General features: G+C 37.6%; 1 protein-coding gene across 3 annotated transcripts in view; it reads left to right on the top strand.

Moving 5' to 3' along the window:
• LOC139476000 (proto-oncogene tyrosine-protein kinase ROS-like) overlaps positions 1–9,478 on the top strand; it is a 170,324-nt gene extending 160,846 nt beyond the window's left edge. For all 3 annotated transcript variants that reach the window (XM_071259223.1, XM_071259224.1, XM_071259222.1), the window contains 4 exons: positions 531–665; positions 1,449–1,597; positions 7,160–7,242; positions 7,751–9,478. In XM_071259223.1, the coding sequence (XP_071115324.1) occupies positions 531–665; positions 1,449–1,597; positions 7,160–7,242; positions 7,751–8,701 (1,318 nt within the window). In that variant the 3' untranslated portion in view covers positions 8,702–9,478. The remainder of the gene's footprint in view (positions 1–530; positions 666–1,448; positions 1,598–7,159; positions 7,243–7,750) is intronic.
• Positions 9,479–23,172: the final 13,694 nt, after the last annotated feature.

The raw sequence follows: 23,172 nt of genomic DNA, 5'->3' as shown, positions 1-23,172 counted from the left end.
ACGTTTTTCTACTTTCCAAGTCGAATGAAAATTTGGAAATATTAATTTACCGGTAATGTAATTTTTTGTAAATATGGTAAATTTGATCTTTAGTATTCTTGATGATGAATTGTTTGACAGGCATTTCTTAGAAGTTGATGGATGACAAGGTAGACACAATGTAGACACAAGGTAGACACACGGTAGTGTCACACAACTTCTTTTATGTACTGTTATAACGATGCTTCAGTATACATCCTTATATTGTTGTCAAGCAAGACAATGGTATTACAGCTTGACAACGGTATAATGATCTATACCAAAACAGCGCTATAATAGTACATTAATGAAGTTGTTATCCATAAATTGTGTTACTTTGTCATTCCTGATGATGTTGCAAATCACATATATCAAGATGGGCTACAGAGCCTTGTGTCTCCATCTTAGCACGGAATGTTAAGCAGCTATGCATCACTTTCCGTCATACAGAGTTCATGTTACAGTACAGATGTCTGGGTTGGCTGTGTAGAAAGTGTGTGTAATTCTTTCAGGGCATTTGGTGTATTGATGTGGGAGGTTGTGACATTGGGACAACAGCCCTATCCTGCACGCACCAACATCGAGGTGCTGCACTTCGTCAGGGCAGGTGGCAAGCTTGAACGTCCAGAAAAGTGTGCCGACGAAATGTAAGTATAAAAAGCTCAAGAAAATATTTTACTGTTCTCCAGCCTTCCCTCCCACATCTTCCCCAGGCAAAGTATTTAACTGACTATAGGCTGGAATTCCGGAGTTACATTATGGGTGGACTAATGAGTCTAATCATAGTCCAATCAAAAACGTGTAACAAATTAAATATACGGTTCTGAAACAACATGGATTTTAACGTGCAGATTTCTGACAACTGCAGGATTTGCAAGGCGTGCGTACTGTCAACTGGGTGTCGACAGATATTTTCCAAATATTTTCATATTGTTTATCAAGGTGCTCAAATGATTTGATGTACTTTGCAAGGTAAGAGACGTTTTATTACAAGGGAGGTCTTGACTATCGATCAGATTGTCTTGACTGGGTCCCATTTTGTTTGAAGCAATGCAAGTGATATGAGAGGTGGAATCTGATTGGTCAATAGGAGGAACATAGAAGGGACATCACTTGTAAAAGCTGCTGTTGGTGCTATGGTCGAGCCTCAAAATTCAAGCCTAGTTCGGCAAGGATGGAAACTGGACTTTTTTGTCAGTCCATTAATCAGACACACTTCCAGGAATGCTTTGCAACTGAGCTCTTTAATAGCAATAATCCAAATTCTGTGTAGGTTTATTTGTTTAAATAAAGCACAAAACAAAACGATTTAACTGACTTTACTTACCATGTTTGTCTTATTGTGGTTAAACAAATTTACTTTCTGGCTGAATTTCTGATCATTACTTTTGCATTCTCTTTTGAAATGAGTCCATGACATTTTTCACCAGGTTTGGGTTGATGCAGAAGTGTTGGAGTTTCTCCGCCGAAGACCGTCCATCTTTCTCGTACATCCTGCAGGGTCTGGAGGAGTTCCAGGAGCAGTGCAACAACATGTCGGACGAGGAGATCGCCCTCCGCTCACCCACACACCTTGATGGTAGGCTTCTGTGCTGGCTTCGTGCATGTTCACATCCTACATGGCCAGACCAATACTGTTTAGTTTACACAAAGGTCGAAGTAAACCTGCATCTACATTTTAGGAACAAAATTCCTAGTTCCAATGAAAGATGTTTTGTTAAAATTGTTTTAAATTGTTTGATAGGCATTACTTAGAAGTTGATGGATGACAAAGTAGACACAATTTGTGAATAACAACTTCTTTACCTACTGGGATGTTTCGGTATTGATTCTTATCCCATTCTCAAGCGGGTTGTTTTAGCGTATTTTTTTTAGGGGATTTTTGAAAAACATAAAAAACATTGGTACTATGATCAATATTTTCAAAATGTTGTGCTGAATATGTTTTATCAATTTATTTACACTTGTGTTTTGTAAACGACCATTCTTGTTCTTGTAGCCGAGATAAAAACAAAACATAAAATTGGTCTGGTCAAAAAGGGATGAAAAAGACAAAGTTACATGTCAATCATATTGAAATTGTACTTTTTTAATGTCTGACCTATTTGCCACAGTAAAAATGTCTTGGGTCATAAATATCATGCACATTTTACAGTAAATACTTTCAGTAGCGTATGAGACGAATAAGTAAACATCTTAAAAGAAAAGTATCGGACTCAAAATAATGTCCTGAGCTATAGACCTTGATACATACCAACATATTTATGATATTTATTTTCAATCCCCTTGCCTCAGTTCACCCTACCCTACCCTTAAAGTGTTGAATGTTTTTTGTTTTTATTCAAATATTCACACTTTTATTTAAACCCAGTTTGTGATTAATGTGTCATTTTGCTTTCTCACTTACTTGTATGAGTTATCCCATCACAAACAGAAGACTTTTCTAGTAAAATGTAATTACTTTGTAGCATGGCACAAATAAATAAATAAATAAATAAATAAATAAATGATGTAGAAACCAATCATTTTGAAAATATTTGCCTAATCTTCAAAATTTGAAGAATTTTATTTATAACGTTATTAGATTTGTAGTTAAACTGTGAAAGTGGGTAGATTATCAAAACGAATGGAATGACGGATTACTGTAGTAGTATGAAAGAACCAGGTGGTCCTAACATCTTGTCAGTAGTATATGATATTTTGGACATATTAAGGAGCATAAGCATGTTTTCAAGCATGGGCGTTTATATAGTTTTAACTACAGTAGGCTTCTGACTATTTCATTACAATATAGAAAATGATAGAAAATAAATCTCCACCAGGTATTGAAATAAAGGACACTTGAAGTTTGATTTCATATCAGTGTAGGGGATGCTTATGAAGTGGGGCACTGAATATATATCTGAAAATTGAGTTGGTTAAGAGCAAGAAACTATTTATATTTCATCTTAATAACAGGGTTAAATGATGTGATTTTATTTTCAATATAATGAACATGTTATGTTCCCGAGAAGAATCAAAAACCTCTTCCAGTTGCTTAATAATGTTCTGATGGGAAACCTTCAAAAGTAGTAATATTTTCACTTATCCTAAAAATACCTAAACTTGGTTTAGAAAATAATCCCAGATTCTAAAGCCTGCCAACAGAAGTCTTTTTGTCAGGATCCTTTTTTTGATTAAACAATTACAAACTGTAGACAATAAGTAAGTGACATTAAAGTGCCCCCGGTCTAATGGTAGTTTTTAAACTTCAATGTAACATTAAGCATGAATTTTTGAATGTTGTTTTTTATAATAAATCCACATAATATGCAGTGGTACCATGTTTGTCTAGCAATTTATTTTATTAATTTTAATGTCAAGTATTATTTGTATTGAAGCATGATCTAATGGTTTTACGTAGACTTCACCAATCTTTATATATTCTCTTTCTTGTGCTTTTTATATTTTGCTTGCCTGCATGTTTCCCTCATTTTAATTTTCAAAAATCACTTTTGACTGTTTTTGAAATTCATAATGCAATTCATCATCAATTAACATGTTGGAGTTTGTTAAAATGAGGGACTTGCTTCTTTGTGCATGTATTCTCTGAACAATGTGCTTGGTAATACTCCTTGCAGTCTAATGTGTTAATAGGATATGAGAATTGATTCACTGAAATTATTGGGACCATGACAAGATTTCTGGGCACTAAAATATGCTAGGTATCCCACATGAGGGAATATGTCTAGTTAAAAGTTCTACTTTCCACTATCTTAAGGCCTGAATCTAATACATAACAGAAAGTATCTCTCTCTCCCCGGGTATTTTGCCTATATTTTCACAATAAACTTCCATCTATATGCAGTTAATTATCAAGATAATGGTTATCTTGTTAACTACATGATAAATACCACTAAGGGGAAAGCGTGGACAGTTTCTCTTGGGCTTAAAAGGACGAAGTTCATGTAAAAGAAAAATGGTTATTCAGATTATAGGGGCTTATATTTTATCAACAGTTTCAATTATATTACCAGCATTAATATATTTGGTCTCAATGTATGTGGGGTATATATCGAAAGCTTTCAAGTAATATTACCAGCATTAATATATTTGGTCTCAATGTATGTGGGGTATATATCGAGAGCTTTCAAGTAATATTACCAGCATTAATATATTTGGTCTCAATGTATGTGGGGTATATATCGAGAGCTTTCAAGTAATATTACCAGCATTAATATATTTGGTCTCAATGTAGATGGGGTATATATCGAGAGCTTTCAAGTAATATTACCAGCATTAATATATTGGTCTCAATGTATATGCGGTATATATCGAGAGCATTTAAGTAATATTACCAGCATTAATATATCTGGTCTCAATGTATATGGGGTATATATCGAGAGCGTTCAAGTAATATTACCAGCATTAATATATCTGGTCTCAATGTATGTGGGGTATATATAGAAAAAGGTTCAAGTCATATTACCAGCATTAATATATCTGGTCTCAATGTATATGGGGTATATATCGAGAGCTTTCAAGTAATATTACCAGCATTAATATATTTGGTCTCAATGTATATGCGGTATATATTGAGAGATTTCAAATAATATTACCAGCATTAATATATTTGGTCTCAATGAATGTGGGGTATATATCGAGAGCTTTCAAGTAATATTACCAGCATTAATATATTTGGTCTCAATGTATGTCGGGTATATATCGAGAGCTTTCAAGTTATATTACCAGTATTAATATATTTGGTCTCAATGTATGTGGTGTATGTATCGAGAGCATTCTAGTAATATTACCAGCATTAATATATTTGGTCTCAATGTATGTCGGGTATATATCGAGAGCGTTCTAGTAATATTACCAGCATTAATATATTTCATCTCAATGTATGTGGGGTTTAAAGCGAGAGCGTTCTAGAAATATTACCAGCATTAATATATTTGGTCTCAATGTATATGCGGTATATATCGAGAGCGTTCTAGAAATATTACCAGCATTAATATATTTGGTCTCAATGTATATGCGGTATATATCGAGAGCGTTCTAGAAATATTACCAGCATTAATATATTTGGTCTCAATGTATATGCGGTATATATCGAGAGCGTTCTAGAAATATTACCAGCATTAATATATTTGGTCTCAATGTATATGCGGTATATATCGAGAGCTTTCTAGTAATATTACCAGTAGAAATATATTTGGTCTCAATGTTTAAAAAATGATATTCTTTGTGATAAAGACGGGGGTTCTAACATGAAGACCTTATAGTGCATGCTGTATTTGCGTGTGGCCAGCGGCCCTAGTTCTCACCACTCCTGCATGTTGTTTGCAGTCCTTCTGCCCCGAAGTGCACGGCCCCCTACCCCCTCACAAACTATCTCTTATTACGGACTTGCTAATCTTGCCTTCGATGATGAGGTAATGGCCAGTTGCTCGTCGACGGAGTCCGAAGAGGTCGAGGATCACGACACAACGTGCATCCATCAAAGTTCACAAATCAAGAGGAGAGGTACATTGCTGTGCCATGTGTCATGGTCATTGAGTTGTTGTCATGGTGACATGATGGTGTCGTGTGTAGTTGTGTTTTGTTGGTCATGTCGTGAAGGCTTGCTAACACGTCTTTGAACAAACCCTGTTATTGGAGAGGGGATTATTTATTTTGCTAATGTCGCTAGTTCCTTGTGCAGTTACGTTTGGTTACCCCTGGTTACCCTGCCTTCACAGTGCTGTCAGGAGATACCCTACTGTTTCTCCAGTCATTTCTTCATGAATTATGATCAATAACTTCATTTGAAAAATTACTTGCTTGCTAACAGTTAACAAATACTAATATCTGCTTTCGATTATTAATAGTGCATTAATTTCTAGATGATGTCGCATGAGTGATTGTGTAGCTCTAAACTATCTAATTTACCAGTGTTGAATGTCTAATCTAATTACTGTTATCTTGTGATGGGAATACATATTTTCTTAAAATATTGTTGAAGCTGCAACCAGAAATGCTGGTTTGAAAGTAATTCATTCTATATCATGCATACAGAACTGATCTTGACCTAGAACCTATTCCTCAGGAATAAACTATGAATACAGCAGTCCTTCTCAGTCAATGAGCATGCTGCATGTAGAAACTAGGTTCTACCATTCCAGACTGCATCCTTTATAGTATCTGTAGTACAGTCTGCCTTGTAAGGACTTCATTCATGGTCTTCATACTATACGGGGGCACGGGTGGCCCAGTCGTCTAAGGCGCCGCGATTCGCTGTGCAGAGTTGTGGCCCTTGGCCATGCCAGAAACCTATGATTGTGGGTTCAAAACCGGTTCGCCCCGATTATGTTTCTAGGTTTGTCAGCACCATAACCGTGCTCGTGGGTTTCACCGAAGTGGTAAACGTCTGAGACCTGCATCACTTCGGGCTTTCCTCCCACATTAAGCTGACATGCCGCGATATAACTGGAATACTGTTAAAAGCGGCGCTAAACCCAACTCACTCATACTATACATGTTTGTGATTAGCTCTTAGTGAGTCTCTTGGTGTTCATGGTTCGTGCTCCACAGGTTCGGGTGTGCAGTAGAATGATACAGTGGCCAAGACTGGCATTTACACTGGCCTGTAAAGCGAAGGTCATGACATTGCAGTGATATGTTTTTTTATCCATACAGTATGGTTCCCAGTGAAGTCACCAGAAGACATGGAACTTTTTATGGATAACAACTCCTTTATTCTTTGTAATGACGTTTCAGGGCCACAGGACCTGATGAAGGGCAAGAAGTAGCCCTAAAATGTTACAAAGAATAAATTAATTATCGACAGAATGTTCCATGTCTTCATGTTCTTCCAACTTCTGAATGCCTGTGAAAGACTTGAAGTCACCAGTTCCTGATTCAATGAATCATTGTTATGAAATATTGTCCCATTTATATACATAAAGAATGAAGATGTCCAGATAAAATAGTATTGCTGTCTAGTCATTGTGAATGTCAGTGAACCCCTGCTTGTTCTCTAATGCACACCCTGATCTGAGGATTCCTTTTCGGGTCAACTGAGACCATTACGTGCTTGAATACACTACATTAATGTCTCACTGAAGCGTGGGTATGATTGTTGCATGGGTCTCATGTGTCATTGGCTTGTTTGTTCCAGGGGGTGGGTCCCTGCCTCTGAGTCCAACAAGCAGGAGAAACCAGCGCATGACCTTATTAGGTGGAGCTGAGGCTACAGACAAGGTAAGAAGACTTTTTTGTCTTCGTAAACAATTTAAATATTATGTTCTTAAAGGATTCTGAATTAATGTATGTACACCTTCATTCCCCCCTTTTGCACGTTGAGGACCCGGGTTCGATTTCCCACATGGGCACAATGTGTGAAGCCCATTTCTGGTGTTCACCACCATGATTTTGCTGGAATATTGCTTAAAGTGACATAAACCTATATTCACTCACTCATTCTCTTCAATATAAAGGTGACATCCATTAGAATGTCTTTTTCCCATTCAATGCCTTGTAGGGATCATGGGACAGAATTGAACCCAGTATACTTGTTGTAAGTTGGGTAATGATAATCTCGTGGTTGCCTTGTGTGATCTGTCATATTGTGGGTCATCCTGCCCTGACAAGTTTGATTGTTGTTCATGCTGTCAACCACTCATTTGTCTGTCCCAGACCATACAGGGCACTGTATATGTGGCTTTTTGTTGAATGATAGTTTCTCTAACTGTATGTCTTGATGTTTCAGTTGACTGTAGACCTGTCGACAGCCAACCCAATGAAGCGCACATCATCCCTTGATTCCAAATGTTCGTCTGTTGATGACCCACGTGTGTCTTACTCTCAGATCCAGCGGCAACGAGCTTCCGAGATCGATGCTTTGGGCTACCTCCAACCCCGTTCCAAAGACATGCCGAAATATCTGGAACTCATTAACTGTGCACCAGAGTTTGGCATCCTTCAGCCAATCCCTATACGACCTTCACCTCAGTCTCAAACTCCCAGCATTCCTAGCAGCTCTTCCAGCCCCACGACACCTACAGTTAATTACACAATGATGAATGGCAATTACCTTATTCCTTCACCACCGTATGGAGATTCCCCTCCACCTCCCTTCACTAAAGACAACAACATGAACCTACCACCCAATCGAACACCCCCTCCGATGTATGGCAGCCCCCTTCCAAATTATGGGGTCGTGTCAGTTATGAGAAACATGGACAAGCCACCACCATATCAGTCCACAAAAGAGGTCTCCCTCAAATTGCAGGAGACTGCAGCTCAGAATGGACGGAAGTGTAAGGTGGATCCCAACCATTCAGAGAGAGATCTATACTCCAGCCCCACATATGAGAGGCACTTATCAGACTCTTCCTCCAACTCAGAGTCAGGGTATTACTGTGTGGAGTGTTTGAACAATAGCCGCCCCTCAGCATTCCGGAACGAGAAGTCAGTGCCAACATACTCCCGTGTCAATGAATCTGGTTTCAATAGTCCCCCACCCAACTACACCTTCTGGGCGAACAACAACACGGAGAGAAACTATTCAGGGAACATTCCCGCTCACAAAGACATCTATGGGTGCCCACCGGAATACATTAATGTCCATGGGCAAGGGAGGACCTCTCGGAATCAGGTTTTCCCTGAACACGGGGCTGTGTTAGCTGGATTTGACATTGCTCAAGCCAGTCTTGTCTAGCTGTGTGTTGTGATGAGCTGACAGTATTGGCTTTAACAGATCATGTTGTGGTGAAATGATATTGTGCAATGGTAATATAAGCATTTATACAGCTGGATTAGGAGATATGGTAACAGTGTGACGCATGAACATGCCAGTTTATAACAACCATAATGCAAGTGTGCAATAACATATTCATAGTCTCCACCGGTTGAATATTCACATGATGAGTTTCATAATAGACGTGTGTCAAACATGTATCTTTTACACTGCCTGGCAGTTATAGACTATAAGGTACAACAAGTGCCATCTTGTGCCCTGTTTGTTGTTTACAAGAAATTCAGTTTTCAACTATGAAATAGTAGGCTGACTTTATTGTGAATCTAGAACAAAACGGCAAATATTACCCAAGTGTGCAGTCTGTTCCAATTTGTGTTTATGAACTAGAAGTGCAATCCGACATCCATCATGGCTGCCATGTCATGTTGTTTGTTGTGCCCAGTCAGCACATCTTACAAGCTAATACTGATGTTGCTTGTTGACTTATTTGCGTGTGTGTTGCTAGTTTAGTGGAGTGAGTGACAACGATGGCGCTGCTGCTTGTTGATGTCGTTGCTCCCAGCCCTGAAGAAGGCAGCTGTAAAGTAGCTCTGTGTTTCCGGCCGATGGTTCCTGCAGTGCTCTGTGTTCCCCAGATATCACCTGAAAACCGAAACCTTCCTGTCAGTTAATCTTAATTTACAGTGTTTGTCTATATAATGGTTGTTTAGAATACCCAACAATAAGAAATTGTGAGCTATAATGTGTTGTGTTTTTCAAATTAAGAAAATGAGGCCACATGTAGCACATGTATTCATGCAGAACAAAACAAGCTGTCTGTCTGAACAAATATATTAGAGTCTGTGCTTAAAATAAAAAAATTTGTTTACCTGTGAAGGAAATATACCCTGATTTACCTTTTAGGAAACTCACTGAAATACTGAAGGGGTGTATGTGATCATGTGTTACAGTGAGCCCAATTCCAAGGTTTGGCAAAGAATATAAGGAGGATACAGTGAAGAAATTGTTTGTCATGTGAAATAGGAGGAATGTTGTACTGTTTCTAAACACTGTATTTGTATTTATGCAGAAGCTGTGGATGTTTGAAGATTGTGTGTGTTTGTACATGTGGCTTACGTAAGACAACTGGAAGTTGGTTAAAGTAAGGCAAAGAATAGTGGACAATTCATGGAACATTCAGCTCAAGCGCCAAGGGTTGGAGGATTTTTATTTTCTCTTCTGCTCAACGTTTGCTAAGGATTAATGATTTTTGACTAAAGATGACTATTTTTGTCCTCAGCAAATGTTGAGTAGTCTACATGATTCACAGAAATGGTGCAGCTGACTTTCAAAATGACATTTCAGATTCCACAGATCCATCAAATATTGTAATCTCTGAGATTATATTAAATCTCTTCAACTTAAGATTTCAGATCTAAGCACTCAAGTCCTGCTCAAATGAAATGATAATTTCAGTTTTGGGTGAGAAAGTCTTGTTCAGATTATGCTCTGTATAATTCACTTTTATGAGCTTGCTAGAAGCTTTGTCAGTATTAATGATTGCCTGTCATTATCACTGCTGTTTATGCATTTATTCACCACCACTTCCATTTTGAAATATTTGAAACATGTCAAGTGTGTGTGTTTATGGAATTGTCAGAGCACATTCTAGCAGACCTGCGGTAAGCTTGCTCCAGGAGAAGCCTTTGCACCGAGTTCCAGCTTTGATGACAAGAGTATGTGTTTATGGAATTGTCAGAGCACATTCTAGCAGACCTGCGGTAAGCTTGCTCCGGGAGAAGCCTTTGCACCGAGTTCCAGCTTTGATGACAAGAGTATGTGTGGGCTTGATATTCAGAATGAAGAGAGTTAATGGATGTGGACAAACTCAGGTATGGGTGAAGATGCTTGATTGTGCACTGTGTGATGTTGACCAAAGGTGTACATAATGGACCTTTTCTAATTAGGAGAGGGGTTATTCTGATTTGAAACCCCTGATTGACCAAACAAAATTTTTTGAATGCCTATTTACCTACTTGTAGGCCAAGTTTGAGACTGACAATTTTAAGCCATCAAGTATTACTATGGTAACAGTGTACACCAAGAGGGACCATATCATAAGTAAGGTACAGTATTCTGGCACTATGGATGAAGCACTATGAACGCTTAGCTTCTTATTTACTGACAAGATATCAGTATTTCAACTTGTTATCTTCATGTACGAGCCATCTTGCCCCTTTGTAAGTTTACATCTGATGATACCACTTTTTATGGAAATTTTCTTGATGGGGGAACTCTCCTGAACAAACCGTGTAAATACTGTTCTGATGACTTGTTCAGACAGAGCTTATGAGGCAGAAATACAGCGACTTACTGGCTAATCTCTACTTATGAAGGCAGAAATGTGCACCCCAATACTTATGTTTTTAAGGTAATGATTACGAGAATCAACAGGTGTCTAAAGCCAAGGATATTTCCAAATTTGACACACTAGTGACAAAAATGATGTCCAGTTCCTTATTATTAATTCCTTGACTTGTGCCATAAGTTCCTGTGTATTTTGAGGTAAACAATTGCCTTTCTTTGTGTTTGTATGAGTGCCACATTTTGGGCAGGATACGTCCACCTTTTCGCGAACACCTGGTAACCATCACTGTTTGATACTGTAGATAAACACATGCTCATGATACAGTCAGAAGCATTCAGTGGCTTTTGGTAGAGATTGCTTGTGATTATGGAAAGGGTTTTGTTGCATAAATTACCATAAGGGGTCTACCATATTTATGGATGAATGGGAAGTAGTCCTTGTGCATTTCTGCCTCTTCTCCAGATGTGCCCAATCATTTGAGCGGAAACCTTGTCTAGGTGTTCCTGACCTTGTAGGTCCAGGGTTAAGGCTTGTACAACAGAATATCAAGTTCAATATGGCTTCCAGGAGGCCATCTTTGATTTTCCTCATCTGCTCAGAAAACACTTAGTTAAACTAACAGTGTATGTATGCCGGGGAAAACTAAATATGTAAGTTCTTGCTTTAAGATGAACATATCTTGATTTGAAAACACTGGTGTTACTGTTATTTGAGATGGTGTTGGAAATAATAGTGAAAAAAGGAGGGAAAAGGCCAAGGTTTTAAAAGTATTAAAGTAGCAGAGCATGCACATATCAATAACAATGGAATGAAATTTACAGAAAACTGTTCTTTGTTAATGATTGGGGATTCTGATTTTGGGGGAACAAACAAGAACTAAAACAGTGTCTTATATTGTATGTTTTATGTTAATTATATCTGGACAAAAATATATCTAATTCTGTTTTAGTATGAAAGAGAAAAAAGTCATGTCCTATCCCATCGGTAAAAACAAGTGTTTGTTTTGCAAAACAATGATTGGCGACATGGTTTATTGTTAAAAGGTGAGAGGGGTGGTGGCTTGCTGACCTAGTATCAACTTTAGGAATTTTCACTTGGTCCTCTTTAACCACAATTTCTATTTTGTTTTATTTGCAACACAACAGTCAGACATGCTAATCCTTGTAAATAGATTTACCATATAAGTTTGTTTCATTATCAAAATCATTCAATTAAGAGGAACCCAGACTATGACAATAATCACTATGCATTGCTCACAAAAATCCATTCCTTCAATCAAGGGCATTTTTATTGAGTATAACATCATAAATAGTATATTCTATGAAGAGATCTTCATTTTATTGTAGTTTAAGGTCATCATCATTAAACCATTACCTCGAGCAAATACAGATATTCTGTCACAAGGGATTGCTCACAAGTTTTACACAACCTCCAAGGGAGAACACTATATCACAGTGCAGGTCTCACAAAGTTTCATTTATCATTGTATAATATAAATGTATGTAAAACAGTAGGAAACTGCTCCAAATTGATTGAGTATGGTTCTCGACGCTTTTAACAATATTCCAGCAATATCACAGCGGGGGAGACCAGAAATGGGCTTCACACAAACTGCTCCAGAAACTTCAAGGGCTCCCACACATTTCAAGAGGCCAATGCACTTGATGTTATCTTTTGATGTTCACGTATTCCACTGGTTCTACTCCAGGAGGTATATCCCCAATAAGGGGTAGTCGGACTAACTACATCACTTCAGCAGGCTGAAATCCTCATTCAGCCACAAGTTGTTATATTTGTACATTGTATTACTGATGGTTTCATGTGTATGACATTGTTTGAAGATTGCCTTGTACATTGCATAATACTACTTACAGTGGAATGGAGCGAGTCCAGTTGAGAGCTTTGTTGCCTGAAATAGCTTACTTGATCTTGACAATGTAGGGGAAGATTTTTCAATAATGTTAATGGCATAATTGGTGCAATGAATGCGGTATTGAATCTATATTGGAATTAGATGTGTGGTTTATCATTGATGATATTTCATATTTTCTAATGAACAGAAAGGAAATACATTGTCTCATTTTATGCAAGTTTCAAAATTATTACTGTAATAACATTTCTTTTATTATGTTAAAACATTATGTTTTAGTGAAATTTCCCATCACTGGTCAAGTGTTCATCAAATAACCATTTACTAACATATTGAACCTTTTAACTTTTACAAGATTGTTTATGTTTCACTGTAACAACATTTGAGTTCAAAATATGTCCTTTAGTGCGACTAAGCACTTATTACTTCATTACCTGTAATGCCTGTTTAAGCTACCGAGAAGTGTAGCATTTAAACTCTGGGGATTTTTTAAGGTGAAACAGTGAAGTCTTTGTGACTGTCATACCACATGAGGTCTTTGTGACTGTCATACCACATGAGGTCTTTGTGACTGTCATACCACATGAAGTCCTTTTGACTGTGACATGCCGCAGACTGACCACACACCTTACTGTCAGTCCAGTGCTTGGTATTATCATATGGACATTTAGAATTACATCCAATGTTTACTATTTCAGTATTCATTAGGAATTCAATAAGTGGGAATATTCATATAAAATCATTTATTTTGTCGTCAAGTTTTCATCCTGTTTCAGATAGCTGATGTTTAAAATATGACCCGACAAGTTTCTTGTAATACTGATTTCCACAGTCAAAATGAATCCCAACGCACATTGGAAAAGAATAGTCAATTTTTCAACAACAGTTTAATCAGAAATGGAAACAGAGACTTCTTTAAATGACCGATATTTTAATTATGTTGGCGATTTATGAATCATGAAAAGACATTGCCAGGCCTAGATATTAGATATCACCAGATATATTTCAAATAATGTATGTCTTTTGAATTTCATTTAATATGCTCAAAGGAAACACTGACTTTGTTCCTAATTTCATCATTTAGATGACTCATTTCAGAGTTTTAAGAAAAGACTTGTATAGGACAGTTGTCATGCTGAACAAGATGATCAGTTTTCTTGTGATAGCAATATGTACAGAGATTGAGCAGATATTTTTGTGATGAATATGTAAATAATACAAGTACCTAGTCATAGAATTGGCTTCTATGTCCAGAATAGCTTTTAAACCAATGTGATATTACAAATTAGTCTTGCACCAAGTTGATTCCGAATTTGTTATAACAGGGAATGTTGGCTATCCGACTGAACAGAAGGGTATGATATCGGATTTCATGGCACCTGTTACTTAGCTTTGTCTTCTATGGTTTCTATTTTGTGTTGATAGAAAAGGGTTAATAAGTCAATATTTCAGAACAGGTATACCATCATACAAGTACTGGTTCAGAATGTTGTTGATGTTGCCAAATCAAAACTGTTCTTGTAACATGTGAAAATGTTTTATGAAAATATGTATTTCAAAATATAATTTTCATGATTGCTGTATACTGATGGAAGAAACAAAGGGAACATCTGTACCAGCAGGTGCTTGTTCACAACTGGGTTATAATGCTTCATCATATCAACAAGTCATTGCATGTAATATAGCATCTCATGCATTCTCTGCTTTTCTTCACTGGATATGAGTTATATGTGTTGCTATAGTTACCGTACACATATGAGCTGAATTGGAAAACTTTTAAAAATAAGAAATAATATTTTGTAAGAAACTTTTCCCTTTTTAGATGTCCACTTATTTCTTTCCATCAGTATATTAGTGTTATCCTGTCCAAAATGTCCCCATTTAACCGTTGGTTGATTGCATGATGTATTTGCCGTAATAAGCGATCTGGGCACTTAGGAAATTGACAAAGGGGTGCTTATTAAGATCATACACAAGTTCAATTTATCAAGATCAAGGAGTAGAGAATAGATGTATAAACTAAAACCTTATCAATATCAGTTACTGGGCAATTATATAGACTGTCCTGAAAATATTCGGGCTTAGTATGGGGCGCTTGTAAAGATCACTAACAGATCAGCCGAGAAGTTGGTCAGTTGGGGCTTATTTGAGCTTTTCGCTTAATACGACAAATACAGTATCACGTTTATTCAATAGAATCTGTAGTAAATACTCTTAGTTTGGACTTGGAATTACTCTGCCGGTATCCAATGTATTTTACCTGTGATCTGAAACCTCTTCAGTTGCTGTCTCCCTTGTCATCTCATGTTCAAGGATGAGACATATTGCTTCTCCAGTCTTAAGAGTGTTCATTGTTAACTGGACAAATATGAATTCAGAAAGTTGTTAAAGATTGTTGTTATTCCTATTGTTACTAACAACTTTGCCGTTCCCTGTTGTTAATGTTGTTGTTTGTATAAATGTAAATCATTCTTTTTGTGAATATTTCATTTTTACCCTGAAGTGTACAGAATTCAATTGGAATGTGAAATTTTTAATCAGAAAATAACTGTTTTAAGACATTACACAAGAATACATTTAGTTGAATATTTTGCATTTCTGGTGCGTATGTACAAATTCAAGACTACGTACATAGAACACTATAAATAATGTTTTTAAAATATTTTACTGTGGAAAGAGTTGCTTCTTTTGAGGAGTTTGTTGTCTTAACTGTGTATATATACCTCTGTGGTGCCATCATACTGAAGACATGTCTCTGCTTCTATTAGGCTTGTTGCTATGGAAACTAGTATCCTCATGCTACACTGTACATAATCATCAGTTTGACCTCAACATCATTGTATTACCATGGAATAAAGCTTGAGTTGTAACTTAGTATACTGTTTTGTCATGCTGTAACCATGCCAACACCAGGGGAGATGCAAAAGGGTGTTCTTCATCCATCAAAGTGGATGCAAATGATGTATACGACTCAAAAGAAGTTAAGGAACAGCCGACTTCAGGTTGAATTAGGTCCCCGATGCTGGAAGTCAGACTTGGTGACTTGGTTGACAGGGTATCACCGTACCTCAAGAGCATGGGACATGCTCATAATATCTATCACTGGATAGACAATCCAGCATGTCCAGACTTGATTATGTATAGGCAGAGTGCATGGTAAAACAAACATGAAGTAGGTCTGTGTTGAACACTTCCCTTTTCCTGCCTGGGTCCCCAAACTTTATTCTTGAGTCTTCAGGACTGCTGATTTGATAGACCCAGGTAAGATTTGTGCCTGATAGTGTACCAATGTGCTTGCTTGTCAGCCGTTCACCAGTGACACCTTTTAAGCAGACTTGTAATAAAACAAAACTGTACTAGCCAATCTTGTTTGGTCAGGAGTGAGTGAGTATGGTTTTACACCGCTTTTAGCAATATTCCAGCAATATCACGGCGGGGGACACCAGAAATGGGCTTCACACAATGTACCCATGTCGGGAATTGAACCCAGGTCTTCGGCGTGATGAGCGAAAGCTTTAACACTAGGCTACCTGACTATCTGAAGAAGACAATCTGGATGCAGTGGTCATTCAGATAACCTCTCCTTGAGTCTGGGCCTATTTGATATGGCTCTTTGCTTGGTTGACACCCATTTCCGTAACGTCCAGCTTTACAGAACCATCAACATCTACATTGATATTATGTCCCACATCCTTGGCTCGTTTAAGAAAACTGTGGAATGCCTTGTTTTTATCCTGATTCTTGACATGCTTTACAAGAGGATCATCATACAAATAAATTGTGCGAAAGTGCACATTACAATCCTATCAAGAAAAGCCTCCACGTTAATCAAAACACGCCCTCCCATTATAACTAGTAAATATAAGCGAATGAGGGAAGAACGAGGGTGGTGGAATTTATTGTCTGACATAATTCTTTGTGTTAGGGTGTCAATACCCTGTTTTTTCCTTGTTTCGTCCAATTAGCAACACCAAAAGAATACGAAAGGACGGGTACAGAATAAGTAGTTGTAGCTTTTGCTTTTTTGTGAGCCTTGAGCTCTGAAGTCCATATTTACTTAAGTCTGCAGTTGTATTCTGCTCGAAGTTTGCCTTTGATATGGGCATTCTGGAGTTTGTCTCTAACCTGCATACCTAAGTACGTATAAGCCTGACCTTCCACGAGATGAAGAATGTTGCATTTGTGGAGTCCAAAGGACATGATTAGAAAAGGATTCGACAAGGAGAATCTGTTTTATTAGAGTTTGGCGTGTTTGGGATCTGTGCTGAGGTCCAATATTATTATTTGGGCTCCAAGCCGAAAGACTGTAAAATAACCACTGGCTCGATTTTGTTCAAATTGTGTATGTGTATCTAGACCGTTGAGTGCTAGATTCCGCCAAAATCCCAAGGCCACAGGCCCAATGGCAAAGGGCAGATAACTGAAAAACAAGGAATTTTTTAATATATATATCGCCCTGTAGCCATATTTGATTTTGAGTTTGATAATCTTTTTCACCGAAATTTTACTTTAAATATCTTGTCAGGTTCTTGACAGAAACTATTGCAAGTTTACATGAAGTTAGTGTGCCTTATGCATTTAATTTTTGTTTTTGGTTGCATGCTAAATGTAACACTGTTGGTTGTAATATTTGATAGATATTTGGAACATGCAAATTTTGTAGCGGCTTTTTGACGGAGTTGGTACAAGCAAATCCTTTGAGGATTTGCACACAGTCGTACATTTTAGAACAGAATTGGACACCCGGCACAGCCAATTTCATAGCGGTGATGCCCTGCAAGTGGTGTCTAAATTTGATGGATTTGGTACAAGGGAACCCTTTGAGGATTCGAACATGGACGTTTGTGCGCAGTGTTACTTGGAGCCCGCCATTGCTGCTTTGCAGCTATATTTATTATTATATTTATTATTATATCTGAGTAGCATGAGTATATTTCTCTCATCCATTTCAGATTTCCCTCATTGGACTCTAAATGAATCTAAACTTGCTGTTTCTTTGGGGACTTTTCTCCTGTAAAGCTGTCTCCTTGTGACTTGTCATATGTCAAACCACAGATGGTAGATCGGTAGTTTCGATATTTCTGTAGCAACAATTTGTGAAACATTCTATCTTGCAAATGAAATTTGTTTAGCATTTCCGACAGCACTTCAGCCATTTACCCATGAACATGGGTATGAGGGTGACAAACCAAGAATCAGGACGAATCAGAGATTCAAACTCGTGACCATAGGATTCTAGCACAACTGGTGCAGTGTCAAGGACTCCGGGGTCACCTGTGCTCCAGAAGTTGCCTGAAAATGACATAAGCCAATGTGATCTTTCACACAAATATTGGATGGTTTGACAACAACAAAACACAAGACTTCAAAGACTATATATTTAATCACCTTGTTCTGCTCTTTTGCACTTCTTGCAGTATAAAAGTTACATGTGAGGTTCAGACTCCTTGTACAAAATATTAATAAACATGTAAAAGCTTTTCATAGTGGCAAGTATATCATATAACATATCAATTAATCGAAAGGCTTGAAACACATGGCTTCGTCATTTCATCCCGAGACTAATGAACACATAGCACCGATTCAAGTTCTTCCATTCAAAGGCTTCTTCAGTTCTTCAGTTCAGTAATGCCAATAACAGACAAGTTGCAGAGCTTCAGATTGGTGTGAAGACTTCGATATTCAATATTCGACCCATTATCTTGGAAAATGATGCACTGTGAATCGAAGTCTGGTTCAGTGACAACCTATTATCTGGCAAAATCATGGACCAGGTATCCATTTCTTGGGTAATATTGCTTAACATTGAAGGGTCATGGTGCGAAAGTGCACATTACAATCCTATCAAGAAAAGCCTCCACGTTAATCAAAACACGCCCTCCCATTATAACTAGTAAATATAAGCGAATGAGGGAAGAGCGAGGGTGGTGGGATTTATTGTCTGATATAATTCTTTGTGTTAGGGTGTCAATACCCTGTTTTTTCCTTGTTTCGTCCAATTAGCAACACCAAAAGAATACGAAAGGATGGGTACAGAATAAGTAGTTGTAGCTTTTGCTTTTTTGTGAGCCTTGAGCTCTGAAGTCCATATTTACTTAAGTCTGCAGTTGTATTCTGCTCGAAGTTTGCCTTTGATATGGGCATTCTGGAGTTTGTCTCTAACCTGCATACCTAAGTACGTATAAGCCTGACCTTCCACGAGATGAAGAATGTTGCATTTGTGGAGTCCAAAGGACATGATTAGAAAAGGATTCTACAAGGAGAATCTGTTTTATTAGAGTTTGGCGTGTTTGGGATCTGTGCTGAGGTCCAATATTATTATTTGGGCTCCAAGCCGAAAGACTGTAAAATAACCACTGGCTCGATTTTGTTCAAATTGTGTATGTGTATCTAGACCGTTGAGTGCTAGATTCCGCCAAAATCCCAAGGCCACAGGCCCAATGGCAAAGTGCAGATAACTGAAAAACAAGGAATTTTTTAATATATATATCGCCCTGTAGCCATATTTGATTTTGAGTTTGATAATCTTTTTCACCGAAATTTTACTTTAAATATCTTGTCAGGTTCTTGACAGAAACTATTGCAAGTTTACATGAAGTTAGTGTGCCTTATGCATTTAATTTTTGTTTTTGGTTGCATGCTAAATGTAACACTGTTGGTTGTAATATTTGATAAATATTTGGAACATGCAAATTTTGTAGCGGCTTTTTGACGGAGTTGGTACAAGCAAATCCTTTGAGGATTTGCACACAGTCGTACAGTTTAGAACAGAATTGGACACCCGGCACAGCCAATTTCATAGCGGTGATACCCTGCAAGTGGTGTCTACATTTGATGGATTTGGTACAAGGGAACCCTTTGAGGATTCGAACATGGACGTTTGTGCGCAGTGTTACTTGGAGCCCGCCATTGCTGCTTTGCAGCTATATTTATTATTATATTTATTATTATATCTGAGTAGCATGAGTATATTTCTCTCATCCATTTCAGATTTCCCTCATTGGACTCGAAATGGATCTAAACTTGCTGGTTCTTTGGGGACTTTTCTCCTGTAAAGCTGTCAATAGGACTCCTTGTGACTTGTCATATGTCAAACCACAGATGGTAGATCGGTAGTTTCGATATTTCTGTAGCAACAATTTGTGAAACATTCTATCTTGCAAATGAAATTTGTTTAGCATTTCCGACAGCACTTCAGCCATTTACCCATGAACATGGGTATGAGGGTGACAAACCAAGAATCAGGACGAATCAGAGATTCAAACTCGTGACCATAAGATTCTAGCACAACTGGTGCAGTGTCAAGGACTCCGGGGTCACCTGTGCTCCAGAAGTTGCCTGAAAATGACATAAGCCAATGTGATCTTTCACACAAATATTGGATGGTTTGACAACAACAAAACACAGGACTTCAAAGACTATATATTTAATCACCTTGTTCTGCTCTTTTGCACTTCTTGCAGTATAAAAGTTACATGTGAGGTTCAGACTCCTTGTACAAAATATTAATAAACATGTAAAAGCTTTTCATAGTGGCAAGTATATCATATAACATATCAATTAATCGAAAGGCTTGAAACACATGGCATCATCATTTCATCCCGAGACTAATGAACACATAGCACCGATTCAAGTTCTTCCATTCAAAGGCTTCTTCAGTTCTTCAGTTCAGTAATGCCAATAACAGACAAGTTGCAGAGCTTCAGATTGGTGTGAAGACTTCGATATTCAATATTCGACCCATTATCTTGGAAAATGAAGCACTGTGAATCGAAGTCTGGTTCAGTGACAACCTATTATCTGGCAAAATCATGGACCAGGTATCCATTTCTTGGGTAATATTGCTTAACATTGGAGGGTCATGGTTTTCAATGGTCAATGACCAAAGCACTTTGGCAATCTGAAGCAGCTTAGTTGTATCTTGCCTTTAATGTGTAAACTTATAAAGCAATATAAATTAAAAACAGTAAAAGAAGTAAACTAACCATGTATAAAGAGTTTAAACAATCCAATAAAAATTGAAAAACACCTCGATGAAACCTAACAGTGACAGTATTACCAGGAAGCTACACTGTGTACAAACAACCTAGGGATTATTAATATAAACCAATGAACACTACATTCTCCATGATACAATACATTCCATACATATACATACATGTACAACAATATTTATACTCTTCTACACTAGGAAGACATAAATGAAATAAGAACCTTTCCTCTATGAAATATTCTATGATGGTTAACAAAAAATGTGCCACCAGAGTTACTTCCCTTAGATCAGATGTAGTTCTCTCAGTGCTTGTTCAATGGCTATACACGTGTATTTACTGACATTGTTCGAGACTTTTAACCCCTTCATAAAAGAATAATTACTGTATCTTATTCCAATAGTGAGTCTTTTTCAATATCTCAAATCTAAGTAGCCTAGCGACATTAAAAACTATTATAAAAAGCATGCAACAACTCACAGTTAATGATGATTACTATCATGTAGGATAATAACAAATTATCTGAAACAAACCTCTTGACAAAGCACACATATATATATATATATATATAGTAGCAGGAATGACAGAATGATATTCAGCTTCTTCATCGTTACAGGACCAAACTAAATCTTTGGATTTCAAACCAATTTCAGATGAGCTGAGATAACAAGTGAGTGAGTGAGTTGGGTTTAACGCTGCTTTTAACAGTATTCCAGATATATCGCTCCGTGTCAGCTTAATATGGGAGGAAAGCCCAAAGTGATGCAGGTCCCAGATGTTTACCAGTTCGGTGAAACCAACGAGCACGGGTATGGTGCTGACAAACCTAGAAACTTAACTGGGGCAAACCAGGATTCGAACCCACAATCATAGGTTTCTGGCGAATCGCGGCGCTTTAGACAACTGGGCCACCCGGGCCCCCTCAGATAACAAACAGGAGGTGTAGTAGCTAAGTTTGAACCATGGATGGAGAATGGACAGTGTTGTGTTAGGAACAGAACCTAGGCATGTGATAAGCTATCCCATTTCCTACTTAGCTATCTTAGCTGAGCAACATTTGAGATCATTGAACTTTTCAATAGAAACTGCTTTATTTTTTTTTAAGGTAACTGAAACAGAAAGCCAAACAGGGAATTGGTAAAACATCTGATGGTTTGTTTTCGGACACCGTGAAGCGCCTCTGGTCAGAAGTTTGCGTTAATGTTGATGACAGAGTCAGACAGACATTCAAGGTGAAGACATCAATACATCAGTATGCCATTGCACGAGTCCAAATTTACGACCTGGGTACTTGACCCCTTATTACCCGACCCTACCCGTACCCACTGTAGGTCTCAAGAGTTGGGTACATTATGTTCGATTGGGGATTGTTTTACTCGAGCCCTGTCAAAAGCAGTTTACATACACGTATAAAACGATCAGATCATGCATACTCTGAAGTCGACACACGCATTTGCCATCTGTCTTTACTGAAATGTACAAAAATCAGAAACAATGCATGCATAAATCAGAAAGAAATGCAAACAAAAGTGACTTTTATTGTTATTGTATTTAAATAATATATCACTTGACTAACCACAGGCCCAGTCCTACATTGCACTCTACTATTTAATGAATAAATACAATATTATGCTACATAATCATGAAACAGATCATCTACCAACAGAACCTGGTAGATCTAAAAACACTAGAGCTCTTGAATGTAGTGCCAGGAGATCACGTTTATCAATAAACAAACATCCCCACCTTCCAGTGGGACCAGTTACCCTTTCCTGGTAAACTGTCTCTAACAAAACAGGTCAACTTTCATCTCAGGGATTTCATCTCATCTCAGGTTCTGCACCTTTTTAGAGTTTACGATTAGGACATATCCACCTGAACAATAACACACAAAAAAAAATAACTCTACAATTTGTCAGAACAAATACTCATATGTTACAATTTATGTCTCTTTTACACAGTCAATACATTGTAAAGGTTATGCTAAATGAATATGGTGGATAGATAAAACTGGCCACATCCAAGGCAGTATACACTCTTAATATCAATTCACAGGAACAGCCTCAGGTCTGCATCAGCATCAGAGAACAGCATCCTAATGTCCTTGCATATATATCTGATGTCCACACGGACATAGCCACTTCATTAGGCCCATCCTCATCATAGGACTGTCTGCACTGGACATGATCATCAACAGTTTGTTCCTTCTCAACATGGTGCAGCA

Source organism: Haliotis cracherodii, unplaced genomic scaffold (assembly GCF_022045235.1).
Source record: "Haliotis cracherodii isolate W230 unplaced genomic scaffold, xgHalCrac1.p SCAF_3, whole genome shotgun sequence".
In the NCBI taxonomy this organism is placed as follows: Eukaryota; Metazoa; Mollusca; class Gastropoda; order Lepetellida; family Haliotidae; genus Haliotis; species Haliotis cracherodii.
Note: the sequence above shows the minus strand (reverse complement) of the source record. Positions and strands in the feature narration are given on the sequence as shown.